The sequence below is a fragment of the Ostrea edulis genome, chromosome 4 (genome assembly GCF_947568905.1).
Source record: "Ostrea edulis chromosome 4, xbOstEdul1.1, whole genome shotgun sequence".
NCBI lineage: Eukaryota > Metazoa > Mollusca > Bivalvia > Ostreida > Ostreidae > Ostrea > Ostrea edulis.
In genome coordinates this window covers 27,811,834-27,835,324 of record NC_079167.1, presented here as the reverse complement: position 1 = coordinate 27,835,324, position 23,491 = coordinate 27,811,834, and the positions used below count along the sequence as shown (strand labels likewise).

Here is a 23,491-nt window from a genome sequence, read left to right as displayed (position 1 = left end):
GGATATCTTCTTAATGAAAAGTTACAGTGACCTGGTTTTAATGTGCGACACACCTTCTACCCAAGATGCATCTACAAACAAAGTTTGGTGATTCTAGGCCTTGTAGTATTTAAGTTACGGGTCGGACACGAAAAAGTTAACAGACGGACGGACAGACGGATATCTTCTTAATGAAAAGTCACAGTGACCTGGTTTTAATGTGCGATACACTTTCTACCCAAGATGTATCTACAGACAAAGTTTGATGATTCTAGGCCTTGTAGTATTTAAGTTACGGGTCGGACACGAAAAAGCTAACGGACAGACAGACAGACGGACGGACATGAACGCCATACCATAATACGTCCCGTCTTAAGACGGGCGTATAAAAATCTATACTCAGATAAAATTTACCTGATTGACCCTGAGCCACCGTTTGATGTATACTTATCGACATGAAAATATTGGCGTATTGGAAAATTGCAAAAACAGAAAGTTAATTATAAGGGTATTGCACGTACATCAATACTATGTCCTGAAGATATTATCAGCTCGACATGACCAGCCGATTGATCAATTCGGGTCAAACTTGACCTCCCGTCTAGCAGAAGTCGGGGCCAAAGTGGAGTGTTGGTCAACAGACACTATAAACCCCAGTGTCTGTAAACCTCAGCCACCAGGATCCCTCTCTCCGTCCCTTCGGGTTGCAACTCAGGGCAAACTGGTTGTCCCTATTTTGTCGCCTCTTACGACAGGTAAAGGGAGTGCCGAGGACCTATTTTTTTCACACATGGGGGAAACGGTATTCTAGATTTTGAAAAACTTGATTTCTTTTCATCTAAAATTTCACGGGTTGATATCTGAGGAAAGAGAGTGGTTGGTGTCCAGCACATGAGGTTGTCTGCTCAGTGAACGTGTTTAGGAATACAGGCAAGCACGTTTTGTAACTGGCGGTCAGTATAACCATAACTACAGTTACATTGACCGTCAGTTACCAAACGCGCTTAGCCCTGTGGATACATTGACTGCCGATTACCAAACCGACTTAAAACCTGAAACAGTTTTTACAATTGAAATTAGGATTATCGGTTTATAATGAATATTTATTTACTGAACAACTGTACTTTTCAGTTTTCTATTACCTAAAGTTCCCGACGCTTGTGAAGATTGCAACTAGTGATTCAGATGATGATATTTGATTAGATTATTCCAAAAGGTCATATACCTATGTGTGGGAATCCAATCTTGAAATGTACAGTGTGCAATGTTTGAGAATTTACTTTATCTACAGTACCCTTGATTAAGAACCAATAACATTAGAGGAATTATTACATTGCCCAAATAGGTAAAACGAATTAATATGGCTAAATTCATGCAAAAATAATCTACATGTGCATACAATATCTTGACCAGTTGGGTAAAGTTCTTCCTTTCAAAACTTGGAAATATATGCTGTAAAAGATTGTACAAACGTTAAATATGATGGTTTTTACAATATGAGAAAATAATCTCCGAGGAGTTCCAAACCATGGCATAAAATATGAACTCATCACAAACTAGAGATCAATTAATATAATGACATTTCCGCATCATGTAATATAAAATTATCATTATATAATGAAAAGTGAAGATAACGAACAGAGATCAATTTCATAATTAATGTTTAAATCAAGACAAGCTACAGACAAATAGGTTGATGTTACAGGGGTTTCAAAAATTTGGTTTGAAGTCGACATTTCGCAAATTCTATGGTCGTTATAATGATACATATAATGATTTGTAAATACAATTTGTCGTTAGGTCGACTGCTCTCTCAGGTGTTGCATGCCAATTTTTAGGCCGTTCTTTACAGAATGATTTGGACTACGGATAACTCCGAATACCTGGTGAAGACAGAGGGTGTAACCGGTCAATAGGGGATGGTAACTTCTCCTAGACACCTGATCCCACCTCTGGTATATCCAGGGGTCCGTGTTTGCCCACCCTTTTTTTTTTGCATTGCTTATAGGAGTTATGAGACTGATCAGTTTGTTATTTTCGCCTTTCACAACAATAACCAGGTCCAATAAAAATAAAAGCCATATATGAAACTCCATTTTGTCATAAATATATGATAGGTATTTATTTTCTAAACCCATCACTTGGCAAAAAATAAATAGAATGGAACAAAATTCGAAATATCTGGAACTTGTCATGGTAAAGCAATGTATCAATTATAAACTAATTGAAATATCTGCAAGCATAACGGGAAAATACGGAGAACTGAGTGTTTGCGTTAATTAGCCATAGCTCAGCAAAACATAAACGCAACAGAACAAAAATTCGAACTTCAACATGTCATGTAAAAAAAAATATTACATTGTTCCAATTAAATATCAAATGAGTATCTTCAAGCAAGACGAAAAGAAGGGGGGTGGGGTGGGTTAACTTGTCATGGTAAAGCAATGTACCAATTATGAACTGAAATTCAAACATGACGAAAAAAGTGCGGAAAACTGATTTGCCGGACGGACAGACAGATAGATTCTCCTTCGGTTCCGCCGGTAAGAGACTAAAAATGTATTTATTATGATAAACATCATTAGCAATACAAACACCCACTGGCAGTACATGTAACTAATACGTTTCTCCTCACTAGTTGACCCGTCATTATCCCCTCACAAAAGATTTAGAAGGGTGCGTCTGTGGAAGTTACATGTAATAAGCATTGTAAGGTGCGAGGGATACTGTGTGGTGCTTTTGTTACGAAGTTATATTACACTCCAAGATTTTAATAAGAATGTCTGCAATTCAGAATTACTGTACGATTTCAAAGATACTCGACAGCATGTCGCCTTCTTTTTCTGGATCAAGTTACTATGGGAGCTAGCATCCCCTGTCGACCGGTCATACCCATGTTAGATAATTGTTCTACCATACCTGGGTGGAAATATATTGCCTTACATCTCTGCCCATCAAAGTTTCACAAATTGAATCCACATAGTAACTGATACTAAGGTTGAGAATATATTCTTCATCATAAAACGTTCAGAGACGTGTTTTACAAAGGAACAACTTTTACATGCTAGAATTTTCCCGTTTATTGTAAGATCTGTCACTCCATGCAATATAGTAAACAAAATATTGTTGAAAATTAAGTCTCGTAAGTTTTCATTCATACATTTAAACTAATAACTGTGTAATTAAACAATTTAATAGTTGCGGGTTTGTCGTAAACTATAGTCCAGCTGGACAAATCATTACTAGTGATTTCGATATAGTTGAAAATGAGAATTTTAAATGGTACGAAATTAGTTAAGAGAACTTCGATCTTTCAATTGGCGACAGAACTTCGTATCCATTATGAATTGTGTCGAAGATAATGCCAGACGATGGGCTAAATGAAAGGTGAAAATAACGAACAGTAATCAATCTCAAAACTCCTATAAGGAATACAAAATAAAGAGTTGGGTAAACACGGACCCCTGGACATACCATAGGTGGAATCAGGTGCCTAGGAGGAATAAGTATTCCCTGTCAACCGGTCACATAATCGCCGTGATTAATTGATTGAACATCGTATAACGTCCCTTTCGATAATCTTTCAATCATATGGAGACATCACCATAGCCGGTGATGGGCCGCAAAATTTAGGCCTATGCTCGGCGTTACGGCTTTTGAGCAGGGAGGGATCTTTATCGTACCACACCTGCTGTGACCCCGGACCTCGGTTTTTGTAGTCTCGTCCGAAGGACCGCCCCATTTAGTCACCTCTTGCGATAAGCAATGGGTACTGGAGACCTATTCTAACCCGGATCCCCACGGGAAGTTTAAAAACAACGTGAGTCTTATGTCTTGATCAGGTAAACAGAGTAACCCGTAGTCGAATTTAGTGTGACAAGAACGGCCTAACAATCGGTATGAAACACAACATACAGTATTCGACCCAATATTAGGTTGTATTGGCAAATTAAAATAGATCATTATAACGACCATATTTGCGAAATGCTGACTTTAAACGAGAATGTTGAAACTCCTGCAACATTAACTTGTTTGTCAGTAGTCTGTCTCAATCAAAAACTGATCATACGCAGAACAAGCTCTTGCGTATCGAATCAGTTGAGAGATAAAACACCATATGCTTGTGATAATGGAATATTGCAACATAAATATGGGAAGTTGACGATGGAGAAGCTGAACCATCCCGTTTGTTATAAAGTTGAGTTATTAGTTTGCCGTCAACATCCATCATCAATAAAATATCGATTGATTGATTGGGGTTTTATGCCGTTTTGGCAATATTTCAGCCATTTTACGGCGGTTGACTAATTCAATTATGTTTGGTTGTGAGTGTTGGAGTTTCCCTGAAGGCCCCCAGTGAGCCTACTCTTTTTCGAACATCAGGGAAACGATCTTTTGCGTGCCAAGGGGGTTGTGATCCTTGACACGGAAAATATCTAAGATGTGGATAACTTTGTGGTGTATTTTATCTGGAGTTAACAGGGATATATCGAATCGACCTATCAATGAAATTTTTTATTATTAAAAGATAAAGCGTCGTAAATATATTCAAATGTCGAGTTGAAAGCCACGGCAAGATAGTTTTCTTCTTATGTAGAGTCTTTTGAATAGACTCTGCTTCATAAGAATATAATAACAGGTCATCTAATAAAGGAGCACAATTCGTGCTCCTGGGAATTCCAACAGACTGTTGGAAGACCTGATCACCAAAGACAACGAAGATATTGTCTATGAGGAACTCTAGCATATTTTTTATTTCAACTTGAGAGTGCTTGTGCGTGGAATCAGAGTGGTGTTTAACAGTCATTCTTGGATGACTGATCACTAGATACATGTGCGAATGTTTCCTTTCCATTTTTTGTTGAAGAAGTATATATTTGATGTCAAAAAGTCTCTTTAATTTATCGTGAAGAATGCTTTTGTAAAGTATTGAAAAGTACTGTGTTTTGATGTTGTTGATTTGAGAAAAGTTTTGCGATTTCAGGTTTACTAAAAGTTACTTGGAATTTTGTAGAATCCATATTTGATTTACACCTCTCTTCTGTCATATGTTGTGGCACAGTATGTATGAAGGTTCTTCTTCACAGCTGTTGATATTTTTGTGAGGGGCCAAGATAGGGGTTTGGTAGAACATTTACTCGATCCAGCAGTGGATGCAATTATTTGGTAAGAGTTTTTGTGAAGTATACGTACGTTAACTCACACTATGTAGTTATAAGCTTTTCTAACCCCTCGGGGAATGCATACCCTAATACATACGCATTGTCTATTTGTCCGTCTGAGGTCTCATATCAGACCTTAAGTTAGGACCTTTTATTCATACATAAAGAAAGTATATCACAGTTTGGTGATGGCTGATACTCTGTTCAGTAAAGTTCTGCAACTCATGTCTTAAGAAAAACATCCTACGAAAGCTTGTGCAAGGGTATAATATGTACTGTTTCTGGCATTAATTTGTTTGTCATTATGCACCTATCTGATCGATGCGTTGTCTTATGAATTTTGTATTACAATGTCTACGTCACTTACAAGTACATTGTACAACAGATAGACAATAATTTGGTAATTTAGTAAGACAGTTGTGGAAGTCCTTAAAAATCCTCTCGTAGATTGATTGATTGTTGGTTTTACGTCCCATCGAGAATTTTTCACTCATTGTGACGTCACCATCTGTAAATTCAAATCTATGCTTAGTGCTCTGGGCACTTATTCACAAAATATCTTACGACTAAGATGAAAAAAAAAAGAATGCTGTCTGATAATGAAATACTGATCGCAAGGTCATAAGTATGTATTAAACTTTTATAAACCATGGACGTACTTTACATATTAATCAAGAAAGTCTACAAGAAATGTAAAATAAGGAAATTACAGTGTTTGTAAATTTTGATCTTAGTCGTAAGATATTTTGTGAATAGGTGCCCAGGGCGGTGGCAGTGAGAGTTCTTTAACGTGACAACGCCTGTCGCGACATGGGACCTCCGTATTTAAGGTCATATACGATAGACCCGTGATTCTCACTTCTAAATGCCAAACGTTTGGCGAAGGAGCAATTACTACCCATGTTTACGTCTCAGGTTTGACGCGGCCATGGCACGAGCGTAACTTGAACTCACGACCTCAAGATTACGAAGCGAACGCTCTTCCACTGCGCTACCGCGACCGGTCTCCTCTCGTCGAACTTCATAGTATTGAGTCATCCTGATCCTAGTCTTTCTAACATTAGTTTATTACAGTGAACTTTATATCTGATAGTACTGTGATTGTCCTCCGTTGAACCCATATTCTGTTTGGACCTAGGATTTGTATATCAGTTTTGGATACCCACAAAGCCTCTTCGAGAGCTTAAACGAGACGAACGATCGCTACCGGGAATATGCTTAGCTCTGAAGTGAATATTGAAATGCATTGATGCGAACACAAGACATCTTATCAGCCCTGGACGGGTTATTTTTCCACAGCTTTGTTATCTGATCTCAACAAAAATCCTATGATTTTCTAACTGGTTACCCCAAACCTCTAAAGAAAACCCCCAGTGGGGATTAATTCTTTAATCGAATTTGATATTCTTTGGTTTAAACCTTCATTATGTGGGGAAGCCAAGTGTTTCCTATTAAAGCTGCCTATCGACCTTGAAGCATTAGTGGAATATGTATGAAAAGCTTATGACAATTGCATGGGCAGAAACACGTATCTATTTTGTTAATATTGTTTACTTCGCAACATACTTTCTAGAGTGTATCCGAGTCAATTATGGTTTTAAAACAGATTAAAACGATTATTAATCCTAAAGACCCTACAGAAATCAATTTACATAAAATTGTGCAAAATTACGATAATTCCGATACATGTATGTATAATTTAATATTTCCGAACAAAGCTTTCTAAACTAGCGTGATATTAAAGCATTTTAATGCAAGTAATTCAAGTTAAGGAAACTAGACTTATTGTCGTTATAATTTCCAGCTAAGCATTAAATCTACTGAATGGCTACTCAAGGACATCCACATATGCATATATGCCTGAACATCGCTTTTCGTGAGAATGTTTATTACATTCCAATCACTATAACTGAATGAATGTATCTTGAAACAAACCGTACTACGTAACACGTCGTTAAACTGATTTACGGTGGTTATTATTACAAGCGCAGACTTCGTAAACACCACAATTACTATTACAGCTCCACTTTCATCATAGTCGTTCTCTTAGATCATGATTGATGTTCAGACAAAGGGGGTTTACTTCAGTACATGTACACTACATGTATAGCCATTAAAAACAAAATACAATAAAAACGTCCTGTTCAGGAGACAAACCATGGTTTGATAATAAATGTAGAACCTTACCGGTACTTAAAGAATACCGGAAAAATCTGGCTGCTCTTCAGTTGCTTTAGGACATGGAATAATCATGAAAAACTCGTTGCTTCTAAAATGAAATATAAAACCCCATGGGTAGTCCATATATATGATATGGTGACGGTAGGTGGAAAGGATAATGCTTTAGAGCCCGGAAACCATTGCGTCTACAGACGGACGGACGGACAGACAGACGGACAACCCGATTCCAGTATACCTCCCACAATTTGTTGCGGGGGGGGGGGGGGTATAACTACTATTGCTATCTCCGATTCTAAGGTAGATAAGTCACCTGGTTTTGATAATGTTATTAATTAATTTTTCAAAAGCTTCTCAACATTTTTCTCGCCTCTTCTAGAATAGCTATTTAATGCTATTTCAAATACAGGTTGTTACCCATTTGCTTGATCACAAGGCATTATTGTACCAATATACAAAAAGGGAGATAAAAATAACCGCTAGAATTGAGTGAAGAAAATACAATTGTTAGTGATGCACAATTCGGTTTTAAACCTGGTTCAGGAACTAGAGATGCTATCTTTATTCTATACTCATTGATTGATTGAGTGAAAAAAAACACGTCTGTATTGTTGTTTCGTAGATTATAAAGAAGCGTTTGACAGCATTAAACATAGTAGGATGTGGTATAAATTAATGAAATATGGTATTAATCGAAAATTATTTAATATTATTAAGTCTGTATATTGAAGTGAAAAGTTGTGTGAAAGTTAATGGTCAATTGTCTGAATATTTTCTTTACAAGCAGGGCGAAGCTCTCACCAATGCTATTTTCATTATTTATCAATGATTTAGAGAACGAAATGCGCATTAGTGGTTGTAAAAGTCTACTGCTTCAGAATTTGAATCTTATTTTACTTTTATGTGCGGATGATACTGTTATTTTCTCAGAAAGTGTACAGGGATTGTAGAAAATGCTTGAAATTTTAAAGTCATATTCAAATGAATGGAAATTAGAGGTAAACGTCAGCAAAACAAAAATGGTAGTTTTTCGAAATGTTGGTAAAGTTAGAGATTTTGAAAAGTGTTTTTACAATAATGTTGACATTTATATTGTTGACGTATCTATGTGTGGATTTTAAATACAATAAATTTGACTGTACGCAGAAATCAGTTGCAACAAAGCTAAAACATATACATTATATACAATTATCTTTGTGGAGAAGGGTGAAATAGAATAATTTAAATGTTGAGACTACTTTTTCTTAATTTGATACATATGTAAGTTCTGTTCTTCATTATGGATGTGAAACATGGGGATTTCATAAAGCCCTACATATTGAGGAAGTACATGAAATTATTTTGAATAAAATTATGTTGCTTCGAAAATCTACAAATAATTTAATGGTTTATTTGGAATTTGGCAGATGTCCAAAGGAAACTTCGAATTTTGAGAAATATTGGTGCAACTTGCGTACATATGTAATACAAATAATTGTTTATTAAGAACATGTTATGAACAATTGCTATGTGAATACAATACTCAAACGGAAAACTATACAAACTGGTTGAAAGGAGTTAGAAAAGAACTTTATAGTGCTTGGGTCTTGGAAATTTTTGGGAACAGCAAAATGTTGGTAATGTTAGTCATTTTTCTTTTCTTGTGGAATAGTGTTTCATCGTTGCCTTTATACAAAGTTGTTTTAGTGCTTTTGAAATTTTATTGAAATATATTTTATATCAAGAAATAATTGATACATTTGGTTTACAGATATACCCTGTAAAGCGATTATCACAGAAGGAAAAGTCATTACTATGCAAATATCGAATTTCTGCACATTCTTTCAATGTTGAAAATGGAAGGTACGAAAATTTACCTAGAATTCAACTCAAATGGTCATTTTGTATTTTGCAGGAAATAGAAGACGAATTTCATTTCCTTTTGATATGCCCGTCATTTTTTGATTTACATGAAAAATATATATCAAACCTTATTACTACAAAATATCTTCCGTTTTCAAACTCGTAGAACTTTTTAGTGTATATAATGTAACGGCCAAACGATTGATTTTATAGTAGCTGCCACCAGTTGTCCTCTTTGACAACAATCCAATATTTTCAAAAATGACATGTAAAGTTTACAAATTCATTGAGTTCTTTATAACTTGATGAAGTTTGTTGTACAACAATGTACATGTAATACTCCAGAAATATTTCTGGGACTTTTATGCACAGAATATAAAAGTATAATCGTAACAAAATCAAAAGAGTTACAGAGATTGAACCTGGTGCCATTTGTATGACTTAATACTAAGTTATAGTCTGACCTAACCAATGAAAGGTGAAGATAACAAACCAATATAAATTATCATTGGGAAAAAAAATAATGACCGGTTCCCCCTTTAGATTAATTAGTCAAATAGGTATCTCTATGAATAATATTCTGAATCTTTAATACACTTATTATTGAAATGTGACTTTACACCAGTAATCCTGAACAAAGGTAACTGGGAATGATTCTTAACCTAAGTAAAATTAACTTATCTAATCCTAATAAATTAAGGTAAATATCTCCAGATCAGCCTTCCCAGGCAACACTGGGAACGTCCTATCCGTAAAGTAAAATTAGTTATCTTCCAGAATCTTGTCTGATTCTGACTTATATACCTTTTCTTAAGTCCAGGGCAACAGACAGGACAACCCCACCAGGGACGGGGCAACGCACGTACAGACGGGTCAACACTAACTTTCCCCGGACATTCCGAATATCCCACCAAATCAACCCTGATTAAATATTCTACGGGACTATATCGTTTATCTAAAACTAAAATAACGTAAAATAATAAAAAGATTAAACACTTACATTACATAAAAAGCCGTCTGCAACCTAAACAACTTTGACCCGAAGATCGGGGTCAAATAAAAATAGACGCGGCCCCAACTCTGACTTTTATAAACAAATATGGCACCTAACACGAACAGCATGCCTGTTTATTACACTAGAAAGATCGCTATTTACACAAATATATGTGGATGAACACCATGCCACTGAAGTAATCAGCGTAAGTAGGCAATAGTCATATTAATAAACCTTAGATTAAAACTATAAATAACACCGATAAAATCGAGTATAAAAATAACACATCCGCACATGTAAACATACATATTGTATTCAGTCAACGATTGGAAATAACGAGAAAAGATCGCAAGCTATAAATACATATAACCAAGCTTACAATATTAATATTAGAGAATCTCATTTTCCTACATAATAGTCAGTATATAAATCGAGGCAAGCTACTGACAAACAAGTTGATGGTACAGGGGTTTTAACAGTCTCTATTGAAGTCAGCATTTTGAAAATTCTATGGTCGTAATAACGATCTAGTTCGTCAATGCAATCTATCATTGGGTCATGGTCAAAGGCTGCCTGACGTATTTCATACCGTTTGTTAGGCCGTTCTTGGCACACTGATTTTGACTACGGATAATGCCGTTTACCTGATCAGGATATAGGGCTCACGTACGGCGGGTGTAACCGGTCGACGGGGGATTAATTGATTGATATATTGTTTAACGTCTCTCTGGAGAATATTTCACTCGTATGGAGACGTCACCACTGCCGGTGGAGGGCTGCAAAATTTAGGCCTATGCTCGGCGCTTATGACCATTGAGCAGAAAGGGGTCTTTATCGTGCCACATCTGCTGTGACACGGGACCTCGGTTTTTGCGGTCTCATCTGAAGGACCGCCCCATTTAGTCGCCTCTTACAACAAGTAAGGGGGTACTGATGACCTATTCTAACCCGGATCCCCCCTCTGGTGTGTCCAGGGGTCCGTGTTTTCCCAACTATCTATTTTGTATTGCTTATAGCTAGGAGTTATGATATTGATCATTGTTCGTTATCTTCACCTTTCATTACCCTCTGCTTAGGTTTTCAAAGTCCTCATGAAAACTAAAAAGATAATAACAATGTTTCATGGCATTTAATTCACCCTGTTTAAGTACCCTCTGCTTAAATTTTTCCTATCCATTTAAATTCTAGCATATTAATAATCTTGCAAACTGTATAATTTGAAGGAAAAAAAATATCTTAAATCAATCCTCACAATTCTAAAGACCAATTATCAATATGTCTTAGTTAATACCATCACTGGTCATAACAAATTGACAATATAAATGACAAACAACATACAACAATGGTCTATAAAATAAAGGCATTATTCCATGTCATACAACAATATGACATGCATAATTAAGACAAATACATTCCATGTCATACAACATTAAGGCATGTCAACATTCAATTGAACTCCAAACATTAAATGGGTTTAACAGTTATAACCTTCATGCGTGTATAATATATCTTCCATAATCATATTTACAAATGCCTGATGTTGTAACTTTAATTTCAATATTTAATATGGGAGGGGGAAGATAGCTTTTAAATAGCAGAGGCAATTAATGCATTCAGGAATTTGAAAGTAGCCTTCTTTCTGCCTGTCTGCTAGGTGATCTGTATGAGGTGTCTGTGGATCTTGGTCTATTCCGCAAGTCTTCGATCATGTTCAGTCTGGAATTGTGTCTTCTTACTTCTTTGTGTACGATCCCGTGGGGATCCGGGTTAGAATAGGTCCTCAGTAACCCTTACTTGTCGTAAGAGGCGACTAAATGGGGCGGTCCTTCGGATGAGACCGCAAAAACCGAGGTCCCGTGTCACAGCAGGTGTGGCACGATAAAGATCCCTCCCTGCTCAAAGGTCATAAGCGCCGAGCATAAGCCTAAATTTAGCAGCCCTTCACCGGCAATGGTGACGTATCCTTATGAGTGATTAATTGATGTTTTCCGCTACACTCAACAATTTTTCAGTTATGTGGTGGCACCCAGTTTTTTTTATTGGTGGAAGAGAGAACCCAGATACAATGTACCTGGGAAGAGACTACCGACCTTCCGAAAGTAAACTGGGAAAATCTCTCGCGAGTGGGATTCAAACCCGCGCCGACAGAGGTGAGAGGCCGTGTGATTTTGAACGCGATGCTCTAAACACTCGGCCACGGATCTTGAGAGGGACGTTAAACAACATTCAATCAATCAATCTTTGGGTACTTCAAACAAGATGGAGTTTGCATAGTTGATGCTTTTTGCAAGTTGTTGAATAGCCTGTGTTTGTTTCTCCTCAGTCTGTACGTAGGTAAGTCTTGTGGGTTGTTTTTGGTGTTGTAGGTCCTGTTGTAGATGGTTGCTGATATGGGTTCTCCGCAGGTTGACATTGGTGCTGTGGTGTCTGTTGATATTGGTTCTCTGAAGGTTAACATTTGCTGTGGTGGAAGTTTCAATAGCGTCTTCCAGAAAGGTGCAGGCAGACTCCGGATCGAACACGTCCATAAAATCCATCTCGGGGATAGTTGCAGCAATTTCACTCACAGCAGCATCCAGGTTTATCGGCTCTGGCAGAATTATATCTGGTAAGGTTACACGAGCAGTGGTTGTGGGTGTATAAAGAGTGCTGCTGGCGTATGGGGTGCCGGAATGGTTGGAGTTTCATCTGGGATGTTTACTGATGTGTCTGCAGGCTTTTGATTTTGATGTTTTGCAACACACACACACCCCCAAATACTTTTCCTAGTCTTCTTTAATTAGTCCAGAACTTGGGGTCCTTACCGATGACAATGGTTCTAGGCAGGGAGTTCCGGGAGAAAATTTGTGTATCGTCCCATTTGCTTCCAGGGTCTTTGCGCTTTGCCTCATCTACTCGCCTTTTGTGATCTGGATAGTGTATTGGGTGCCGTTTCATGTCTCTCTCTGATTCACATCGGAAATAGCAAATACTGCAGTACCAGGGAAGCTCATCCGGTGCTACATGCATCTTGAAGTAGTGCGATTCCACCTTCCGCTTTCCCCTCTGAATCTTGGACATTTCAGGCATTCGTACACTCCCTCTGTCGTTGACTCCCATTGTCTACAATAAGATATGGATGATTCAAGTTTGCTCACTAAGTTGGTGGAACATATGGCTGAAATATTGCCAAAACGGCGTAAAAACCCAATCAATCAATCAATCATTTCATGTTACTTTATTTGAACATCACCAAATGGTGGACTATGCTTACCTAACAGCTTGTCCCACCCTTTAGGCTTTATAGGGGACTCTTAAATTCAAGAATTTAATTGATTTGCAACCAGGATATTCTTTTTATTAGATTAAAGGCTCGGAACAAGTTCTTGAATTGATTTGTTTATTGATGATATCAGTTTGATTTCAAGTAATTACAGTAATTTTCTTTGCAGTTCTCTCAGCCATTTTTCTGGTGGGTCTCCTTGGTATATTTTAAGCTTGTCAACATTCACAACTTTCTCATTCGAGTTCAGCTGAATAAGGTAGTTCCAGTCACTCATCTTTCTGGTGATGATGTATAGACTAGGGCTGGGTATTGGCCGAGAATGATATATTGCGATATTTTAAATTGTATTGCAATAAATATTGGTGTATTGCAATATGTTCTATAATAGTTTGAGATGTATTATTTTATCCACCTTCCATAATATTCATCACTGTTCGTTATCTTCACTTTTCAGTCCCGTGGGGACCCGGGTTAGAATAGGTCCTCAGTACCCCTTGCTTGTCGTAGAAGGCGACTAATTGGGGCGGTCCTTCGGATGAGACCACAAAAACCGAGGTCCCGTGGCACGACAAAGATCCCTCCCTGCTCAAAGGCCATAAGCGCCGAGCATAGGCCTAAATTTTTGCAGCCCTTCACCGGTAGTGGTGACGTCTCCATATAAGTGAAATATTCTCGAGAGGGATTTTAGACAATATTTAATCAATAATCATTCAGAATATACACCTATGATAAAAAACAAAAGTTCTTGTTAACCACATTTTTCATTAAAAATAAACGTGAACATGATACATGTAAGATTTGAAGATGAACATTGTATTCGAGAAAAAGTTAAACTTGACACAATAAGACTAGTGTGTATCACTCCATTTATGTGGTGGAAGGATAAATAATATTATACATGATCTGCAAAATCAACTTGTTTGTCAGTACCCTGCCTCGATTTAAAATGGATCATACGCAGAACAAGTTTTTGCGTATCGAATCAGTTGAGAGATATAAATACCATATGCAGGTCATAATGGAATATTGGTACATAAATATGGGAGGTTCACGAAATCATCCCTTTTGTCATAAAGTTGAGTTGTTAGGGTTCTTTATCGTGCCAACACCTGCCATGACACGGGACCTCCGTTCTTAAGGTCATATCAGGAAGACCCGTAATTCTCACTTCTAAATGCCGAACGTTTGGCGAGGGAGCAGTCACCACCTATTTCAACGTCTTAGGTTTGACGCAGTCATGGCACGAGCGGAGCTAGAACTCATGACCTCCCGGTTACGAAGCAAACCCTCGATCACTGAGCTACCGCGACCGGTCTCTTGTTAATATTTCAATCGATTTCCAAATGGGTATTTTTTCGTAGTTGAACTTTTCTAGCTTTACTTTTAAAATGCCATCATGCAAACAAGCAGTGGTAACGTATATAGACTGTAATAGAGCTCTCAGATTACATGGTTGGGGTACCGCTGTGGTAGTTACAGGAATATGTAAAGTATAAAATATTAATAATTCACTTTCATCTAAGTGATTTTAATTTTATTTCAACCATTTCCTTAAAACATACAACAGTACCGATCATTGTGCCCTCATTCTTAACATGGGTGTATGAAGACAGTAACACCTACTTTTCAAAATTACAATCTGCAGAGCATTTCAACAGATAATCACGAATATGAGCACAAGGAATATCAATATCAAAACGCAAGTCATTTCCTTTTGAAATGTGAGAGAGACGAAAAGCACGTCGAGAGTTTCTTTTGAGGACATGCAGTCTTTCAGTACAGGATTTTCTGATGACAGTAACAACTACATGTACCTATTGCAAAACGGAACAACGAATAATCAATAGAAATTATCTTACAGAATATTGACTATGAAGTAACTATTATATAGACTGTATCACAAAGCATAAATGTGTGAAAAGATACAATTATTGACACATACAGCCATAACTTTCATTTTCACTTTGTAGTGATGATATTAGTTAGGCTACACTACCAATTAATGACACGTGACGGAAACATAATATTGGGTGTAAGAATTCTTGAATACCGATTGTTAGGAATTTAACTTGCTGAAACCCCTTTCATCAAAATGTATCGATCAAAGAATTGTTGTACAGGTAAATTTATTCCTACGCTTATTTGGGGCTTTTAAACCAAAAACACTTGCAATATGAATTTTAAATTTTGAAATGTTCCATCGCTATTTTACTTTTCTTCGTGGCTGAACTGCATATAATGTATTTCCCAATTATTTGATTATGCCTTACAAAATTCCAGAATGATGTAAAACATGATTTGTAACGAGAAGCAATAAAAATTTGTCGTATCATAACAAACCTCGAATATAAGCCAAAATTATCACCTTGCAGAATAAGCCCGCTATATGATATTGTAGACTATCAAATTCCCTACAATGATCTAGTCTGTGGGGATCCGAGTTAGAATAGGTCCTCAGCACCCCTTGCTTGTCGTATGAGGCGGCAAAATGGGACGGTCCTTTGGATAAGACCGCAGCAAAACTCGATGCTCCGTGTCACAGCATTTGTTGCACGTTAAAGACCCCTCCCTGCTTGAAGGCCGTAAGTGCTGCAGCTCTTTAAAGGCAATGGCGACGTCTCCATATGAGTTAAAGTTTCTGGAGAGGGACGTTAAACAATATGCAAAAAAAAAAATCTAAAATATTTCATAAAACTATAAGGAGACTTTCTTTGACTCATGTAAATTTCATTTGCGACATATTGCTACAATGTATTGCAATTGGTTCTCGTGCGTTAACAATTGGAACATTTTAAACTTCTTATTGATAACTACTATTCCAATTCTTTTAATTTGAACTTTGTTATATAGCATCCTTGGCACAAGGGGGACATCAATTGTAAATTTCAGGATTCCTGGGCCCTAGGGGCGTGGCAAAATTTACCACTTTTCAAACATCTTCTCTAGAACCGAATATGTGTAAGACAACTTAAATGGAAAGTGATGTAGAGCAGGAAGGCCTCTACCAAAATTTTAGCTTTCATGATCCCCAGGGTAGGAGTTTTGATCCCATGGCGGGGCCAAACTTAGTATATAGTGTTTATGTATAAAGCACTTAAATAATATCTTCTTTAGTGGTATTGATACTAAATTGAAATTAAAAAGAACAGGTAGTCCTTTACCAAAATTGTAAATTTGGTGATCCCAGGGGTAGGGGTTTTGGTATTAGGGTGGGGCCAAAATGGTCAGTTATTAAATATGTGAAGAATAGAATTTTTTAACTTATTGATAACTACTGTTCCAATTCTTTTCAAATTTGGTATGCAGCATCCTTGGGACATAAATGGTAAATTTCAGAACTCCTGCACCCCTGGGGCCTTAGGGGCGGGGCATAAACTAGTCAAAATTGACAAATTTTCAAAAATCTTCCTCTCTAGATCCGCACATGTGTAAGAAAAACTAAATGCATAAAGGTGTAGAGCAGGAAGGCCTCTACCAAAATCGTAAATTTCATAATCCCCGAGGTAGAGGTTTTGACACAAGGGCAGGGCAAACTAGTATATAGTGTTGATATGTAAAACATTAAAATAACATCTTTTTTATTGCTATTGATACTTAACTGCAAATAAATTGATATTTAGAAAGAGTAGGTATTTCTTTATACCAAAATTGTAAATCGCATGATTCTAGGGGTAAGGGTTTGTTTTCAGGGTTGTGTCAAAATTATAATGATTTGAAGGACGTATTTAAATTTGCTAATACTATATAAAATCTACATGCATAATAAGGAAAAGCAGAAAAGGATGTACAAAAAATGGTGAATTTCACAACCCAGGGTTTTGACTCTAGGATGGGCCCAGATTAGTCATATCTTTTAATGTTGATACACACATTATATTATGTAAAGCCTTTCATCAGTGTATGCACTTTTGAGGGCATTGGAGTTTTAAGAACACATCTTGTTTTATACTGTTGCTGAACATTAGAATTTAGTTTAAGAATTCAGAACAGAATTTTTTTTCTCTCCAGATTTCATAGCTCTTGGTAGTGATGCTTTTCACTAGTACTCAGGTGGTCGATAAGGCCTGTGGGCCTCTTGTTCTATTCAAAACAAGGTAAACAAACTGCAAAATCGTACTGAATCGCCAGGACGAGGTGATTATTTCAAGAATACGGATCGGTCATACTAAATTGACACATTCTTACCAACTTACCAATGAACTTCAGTCTGAATGTGTATCTTGTGACTTTCCATTACTTATGTAATTATACGTCACATTTAGAATGTACTGTTTTTTCATCCATACGAAATATACATTTTAATAATGTGCAACCAATGCAAGAACTTTTTACAAAATCATTATTGTACAATCTTTGCAAGAATGTTTTTTACAGAAAAATATGAATACTAACTTACTAATTGATATCTATATATATATATATATATATATATATATATATATATATATATGCCTGGTACAAGTAAATGTTTTTGCACGTGATATGAAAGTGACTGTTAAAGGCTAAAAGTCTTGGGCCTCTTGATCGAAACCAACACTGACCATCATTACTGCATAGACTTGGGTCGAGTTTCTTGTGCTCTCCTTTGCACATTGAAATATGTATAGTAAATGTACATAAACATATCCATAAGCAGCAGAGAATCAACTAGTTGCATTGTAGGAAGCAAATATTTCATCCAATGTTTTCTTATATGCCTGGTGCAACTAAAAACCTCTTATAATCGCTGTTCTCTTAATCTGCATACTCCACTTATAATCACTGTTCACTTACTCTGCTTTTCCCCCTTCAAATTCTTGTGATATTTCAAACATTGTAAAACGAGTCTCTAAAGTCAAAGTTAAATTAGTTACGGTTCTAGTTTGTATAAGGTATTGGGCGATTAACACAATGCAATTTTATTCAGGGAAGCCGACTGTCCAGAAACCAACACATGCTTCCGAGATAATATACTACATAGCTATCGACTGTATGTTCTGAGTACCTTGCAATGTAAACTTAATCTCATTTATGTAACTTAAGTTCTAAAAATCCGCTAGCATCAAAGCTCTGCGCTCGAATGTTCGTGGAAATCGGCAACGAATCACCGGAATTCCATTCGAGTGAAAGTCAATTAATATGGCATAATATTTATACTGAGGAAGGATAGCCAATCCCATTGTGTATTTCATGTATGAACCACATATATTTTCGTATTTATCACTGTGTTAAGCAAGTAACGTCACATCAAATGGTTTGGAAATAAGACGTCTCAAGGCAATGGATTATGAAGTCACTCAGGATAATTCTAATGCAGATGAAGACTGGTAGCATAGAATCCTTTCAGAATCACCACGACTGTTCCAAACCAAAGACCCCCTCCCGTAATGACATGACTGATAAAATATGTCATTATTAGCCAATTAGTCAACTGCTGCAATCAAAGTGTAGAATTGTACTAGTCTGCCTCCGTACACATATTATTTCAAGTGAACAATCGGAGAACAATAGGCCTTCACGGTCACCTGTGTATTAGTTTAAGGTATGACTAGCCCCAAATGCTACGAAATCTACGTGTATAGTAATTTTCCTTTTCTACAAATCTAAGTTCAATTCTAAAATTAAAACAAGATGTATTCTTAAAACACAAATGCCCCCGAAAGTGTGCATACTGACGAAAGACTTTACATATAATGTGTATTTTATACTAACACTAGAGAATTTGGACCCACCCTAAAGTCAGAATCTTACCCCCGAGGATCCTGAAATTTTCAAATGTGAAAGAAACGTTCACGTATTTGCTAAATATGCATTCAGCTCTTATTCAACATCAGCGCAAGATTCTTTAAAATTATACATACTACATTTAACACTATTACAACCAAATAGTGAAAAGAAGCGGGACAAACTGATCAGCAAGATAAGAAACAATATTTCCCTTTCGGTACTAAATTAGGAAATATTTGAAGTGACAGTATAGTTATCTAGTGTTAGTAAATCTATACAAAATGTTTATGGAATGAAAGGCGAATAAAAATAAAAATGATCAATCTCGTAACTCCTACCGGGTATAAGGAATAGATATTTGGGCAAACACAGACCCCTGGACACACCAGAGGTGGTATCAGGTGCCTATGAGGAGTAAGCATCCCCTGTCGACCGGTCACATCCGCCGTAAGCCCTATATCTTGATCAGGTAAACAGAGAATCGTAGTCAAATCAATGCACCAACAATGATCTACCGATCGGTATGAAACACGTCAGTCCGCATTTGACCAAATGATAGGTCTTATTGGCAAACCAGATCATTATATTGACCATAGAATTTGCAAAATTCTGACGAGATTGTTGATGGATTGATATTTTCCGCCACACTCAAACAAATGTTTCAGTTATCTGGTGGCGCAGTTTTTATTGGTAGAAGAGAGAAACCCAGATACAATGTACCTGAGAAGAGACCACCAACCTTCCGCAAGTAAACGGGGAAATTTTCTTACTTACCGGCGCAAGCGGGATTCGAACCCGCGCTGGCGAGAGGCCGTTTGATTTTGAGCGCGATGCTCTAACCACTCGGCCCCGAACGAGATTGTTGAAACCCCTTGTAACATCGACGTGTTTGTTAATAGCCTGTCTCAATTTTAAAAACTTATCATACGCAGAGCAAGCTCTTGCGTAGCGAATCCATTGAGAGATATACATGTACACACCATATGCAGGTGATAATGAAATAATGCTATGTATATGGGAAGTCTACGGTGGGGAAGCTGAAATCATCCCGTTTGTCATAAAGTTGAGGTATGCAGGAGTCATGAAATTGACAATTCACATCCTAGGATGCTTCATAACAAATTGGAACGGTAGTTACTAATATGTAACAAGAAGTTTAAAATGTTTAAATGTAATAGACATCGAGGTAAGCTACTGACAAACAAGTTGATCGTACAGGGGTTTTAACAGTCTCGATTGAAGTCAGCATTTCGCAAATTCTATGGTCGTTATAACGATCTAGTTCGTCAATACAACCTATCATTGGGTCAAATGCTGTCTGACGTGTTTCATACCGATTGTTAAGCCGTTCTTGGCATACTGATTTTGACTGCGGATAACTCCGTTTACCTGATCGGAATATAGGGCTCACGGCGGGTGTGACCGGTCAACAGGGAATACTTACTCCTCCTGGGCACCTGATCCCACCTCTGGTGTGTCCAGGGGTCCGTGTTTGCCTAACTGTCTATTTTGTATTCCTTATAGGAGTTATGAGATTGATCACTGTTCGTCCCCTTCACCTTGCATTAACAGTGTATGACAATATTGACCCCGCCTTGACTTGGCCCCTCTTCCCATGTACCAATTTTGGTAATTCCTTACGGATTTTCGTAAGAATGCATGTAGTTTTTATATAGTATTAGCAAAATCTTTCAAATCACTTATATTTAATCAATGTAACAAATTTTGTCCCACATTAGTTCCAAAACCCCTACCTTGGGATCTTAAAAGTTACAAGTTTGGTAAAGTACTTCTTGCTTCTTCGAAATATCCAGTTACTTGCAATTTAGTAGCAAAATCATTAGAAAGGATAAACTTTTAAATATGGCTCGCACATATACATTACATTCGTCAAGTTTGGCTCCGCACTGGAGACCGAACCTCTACCCCGAGGATCATGGAAGAAATTTTGGTACAGGCCTACCTGCTCTATATGACTATGCTTTTAGCTTTTACAAATATGCGGTTCTAAAGAAGATGTTTAAAAATATGTCACTTTTGGCAGTTTCAGTTTTTACCCAGCCCCTAAAGCCCTGGATATATAGAAGTCATGAAATTTACATTTCATATCCCAATATGCTTCATACCAAATTGGAAGAGTAGTTATAGAAGTTAAAAATGTGTAATTGTTAATGGACACAGACCAATAGCAACCGTTGACTCATATGACATACAAATGTATTGTTGACTGAGGTAGATGAAATGTCGTTTATTGTGACGTTATATTGTCATCAGTCAAAGTCTGTAAACCAAAGGTTCAGAGTGCTCGCGGTGAATCTGACATGATTTTGACCGTAACGCATTGCTAGATTTGTCGAATGAAATGTTTTGTACAGAACTCTGCTCAATTCCATTATTAAATTTTATACATTATGAGATTGATCACTGTTCGTTATCTTCACCTTTCATTTTCAGATACATGGCCATTTGCAATACATGGTTGTCGAAAATATCCAAAACTGCAGCCAGAGCAGCCATTGTTTGTACCTGGATTATAGCCATCGTCTTGTCACTCCCAGTTGTCATATTTTACGAGGAGTATGAGTCGCACACTTCTACTCAGGTCATTCCTATTTGCCATCAGATATGGCCAAACTTTGATCTTCAACGGGCTTACTTTGTTGTCGGTCTCTTTTTGTTGTGTTACGTCTTGCCATTGATACTTATCGTGGTATGTTACACTTCAATAACACTTCGTGTTTGGCGCCGACATGCACCCGGTGTCTCCAACACTTGCTACAGTGGTGTCATCCATAAGTCAAAAATCAAAGTCATAAAGATGTTTGGAATAGTAATTAGTCTCTTTGCCCTATCATGGCTACCCCTATATGTAATCTATTTCAAACTGTACTTTTCCCCTCCAAGCACACAAAGTAATGAGTTTAAAATGTTGTTTGAAATCATCATTCCCCTTAGTCAGTGGATGGGGCTCTGTAACTGTGGAATAAACCCAATGGTGTACTGCTTTTACAGCAAAAAATATCGACATGGATTTAAGTGTTTAATGATGTGCAAACCCTACTTTTATCCTACACGATACTTTAGATATCACTCTGGGAAAATACCAACAGCGGAATCATCCAGTTGTCGGAGCGAAGAGAGGGTGTCCACACACGACAGGGTATTCACGCAAGCAAAGTTCATGCTTGTTCACTACTCTGATGGTAATATGACTGTAAGTTTTCGGAAAGAAGAAACGAGACAGACTAGTATTTGATGATTTTATTTTTGGGATCGATCATCATTATTTGGCTTCATTACTTATGAATATCCTTTCTGGCATGTCAATATCAACCAGTTTGTATCCTGTTATCAACCAGTTTGTATCCTGTTAAAATTTGAGGTCTAATTCATTTGTCGATATCATTGATGTTGTTCACCCTCGTCACCAAGTTATTGTATTGTAATACAATGCATGAGTGTATATTGTGAAATGACTGATACTTATACATTCAACATGACATGGCTTATTCTTGCGAATTCAAACTTAAAAGAAGTTGTGATATTGATAATTGCTCGACACAACACAACCCCCCCCCCCCCCCCCCCCCCCTTAGGAAATATCATCATGGGTTCTGTTGCAGTGGGAATCCAATATACCGATAATCGCACAAAGGTTATGAATATAAATTAATGTATAATGCCATTCATTCATAAAATTAGGGATTTCAGTGCAAAACTCTGATGAGGACTTGTCCCTTCATGAATTGGTGTTTTTCCGGTCGCGATAACCTTCAAAACGGAGGTCCATCGCTATGTCACTATTCAATGTTACATGTTCGATGGGCAATAACAGTTCTTATCATATATGCATGGGGATCCGGGTTAGAATAGTCCTTCAATACCCCGTTCTTGTCATAAGAGGCGACCATTTGGGGAGGTCTTTCGGATGAGATCGCAAAAGCCGAGGCGCCCAGTCACAGCAGATATGGCCCTCCTGCTCAAAGGCCGTAAGTGCCGAAAATTTAGCTAAATTTTAAAGTCCTTCACCAGTAATGGTCTATGGTGAAAAATGCTCGAGAGGGACGTTAAACAATGTACAACCAATGAACCACATCTTGCAATTGGACCGGTCGTGGTACCGAGTGTTTGTGGCGCTCGCTTCGAAGCCGGGAGCGCGAGTTCGAATCCCGCTCGCACCGGGGTGAGAAAATTTCCCAGTTTACTTTCGGAAGGTCGGTGGTCTCTTCGCAGGTACATTATATCTGGGTTCTCTCTTCCACCATTAAAAACTGGGCGCCACCAGATAACTGAAAAATTGTTGAGTGTGGCGGAAAAACATCAATCGAAGCCAGGATATTTCGTGTACGAGTCTGAATACCCTGG

The 23,491-nt window shown here is 37.4% G+C and overlaps 1 protein-coding gene across 1 annotated transcript in view; it reads left to right on the top strand.

Moving 5' to 3' along the window:
- Positions 1–22,686, top strand: part of LOC125672437 (neuropeptide SIFamide receptor-like) — a 70,551-nt gene extending 47,865 nt beyond the window's left edge. Inside the window, exon 3 of the mRNA XM_048908695.2 lies at positions 21,581–22,686. Within this exon, the coding sequence (XP_048764652.1) occupies positions 21,581–22,382 (802 nt within the window). The 3' untranslated portion in view covers positions 22,383–22,686. The remainder of the gene's footprint in view (positions 1–21,580) is intronic.
- The last annotated feature ends 805 nt before the right edge of the window (positions 22,687–23,491 follow it).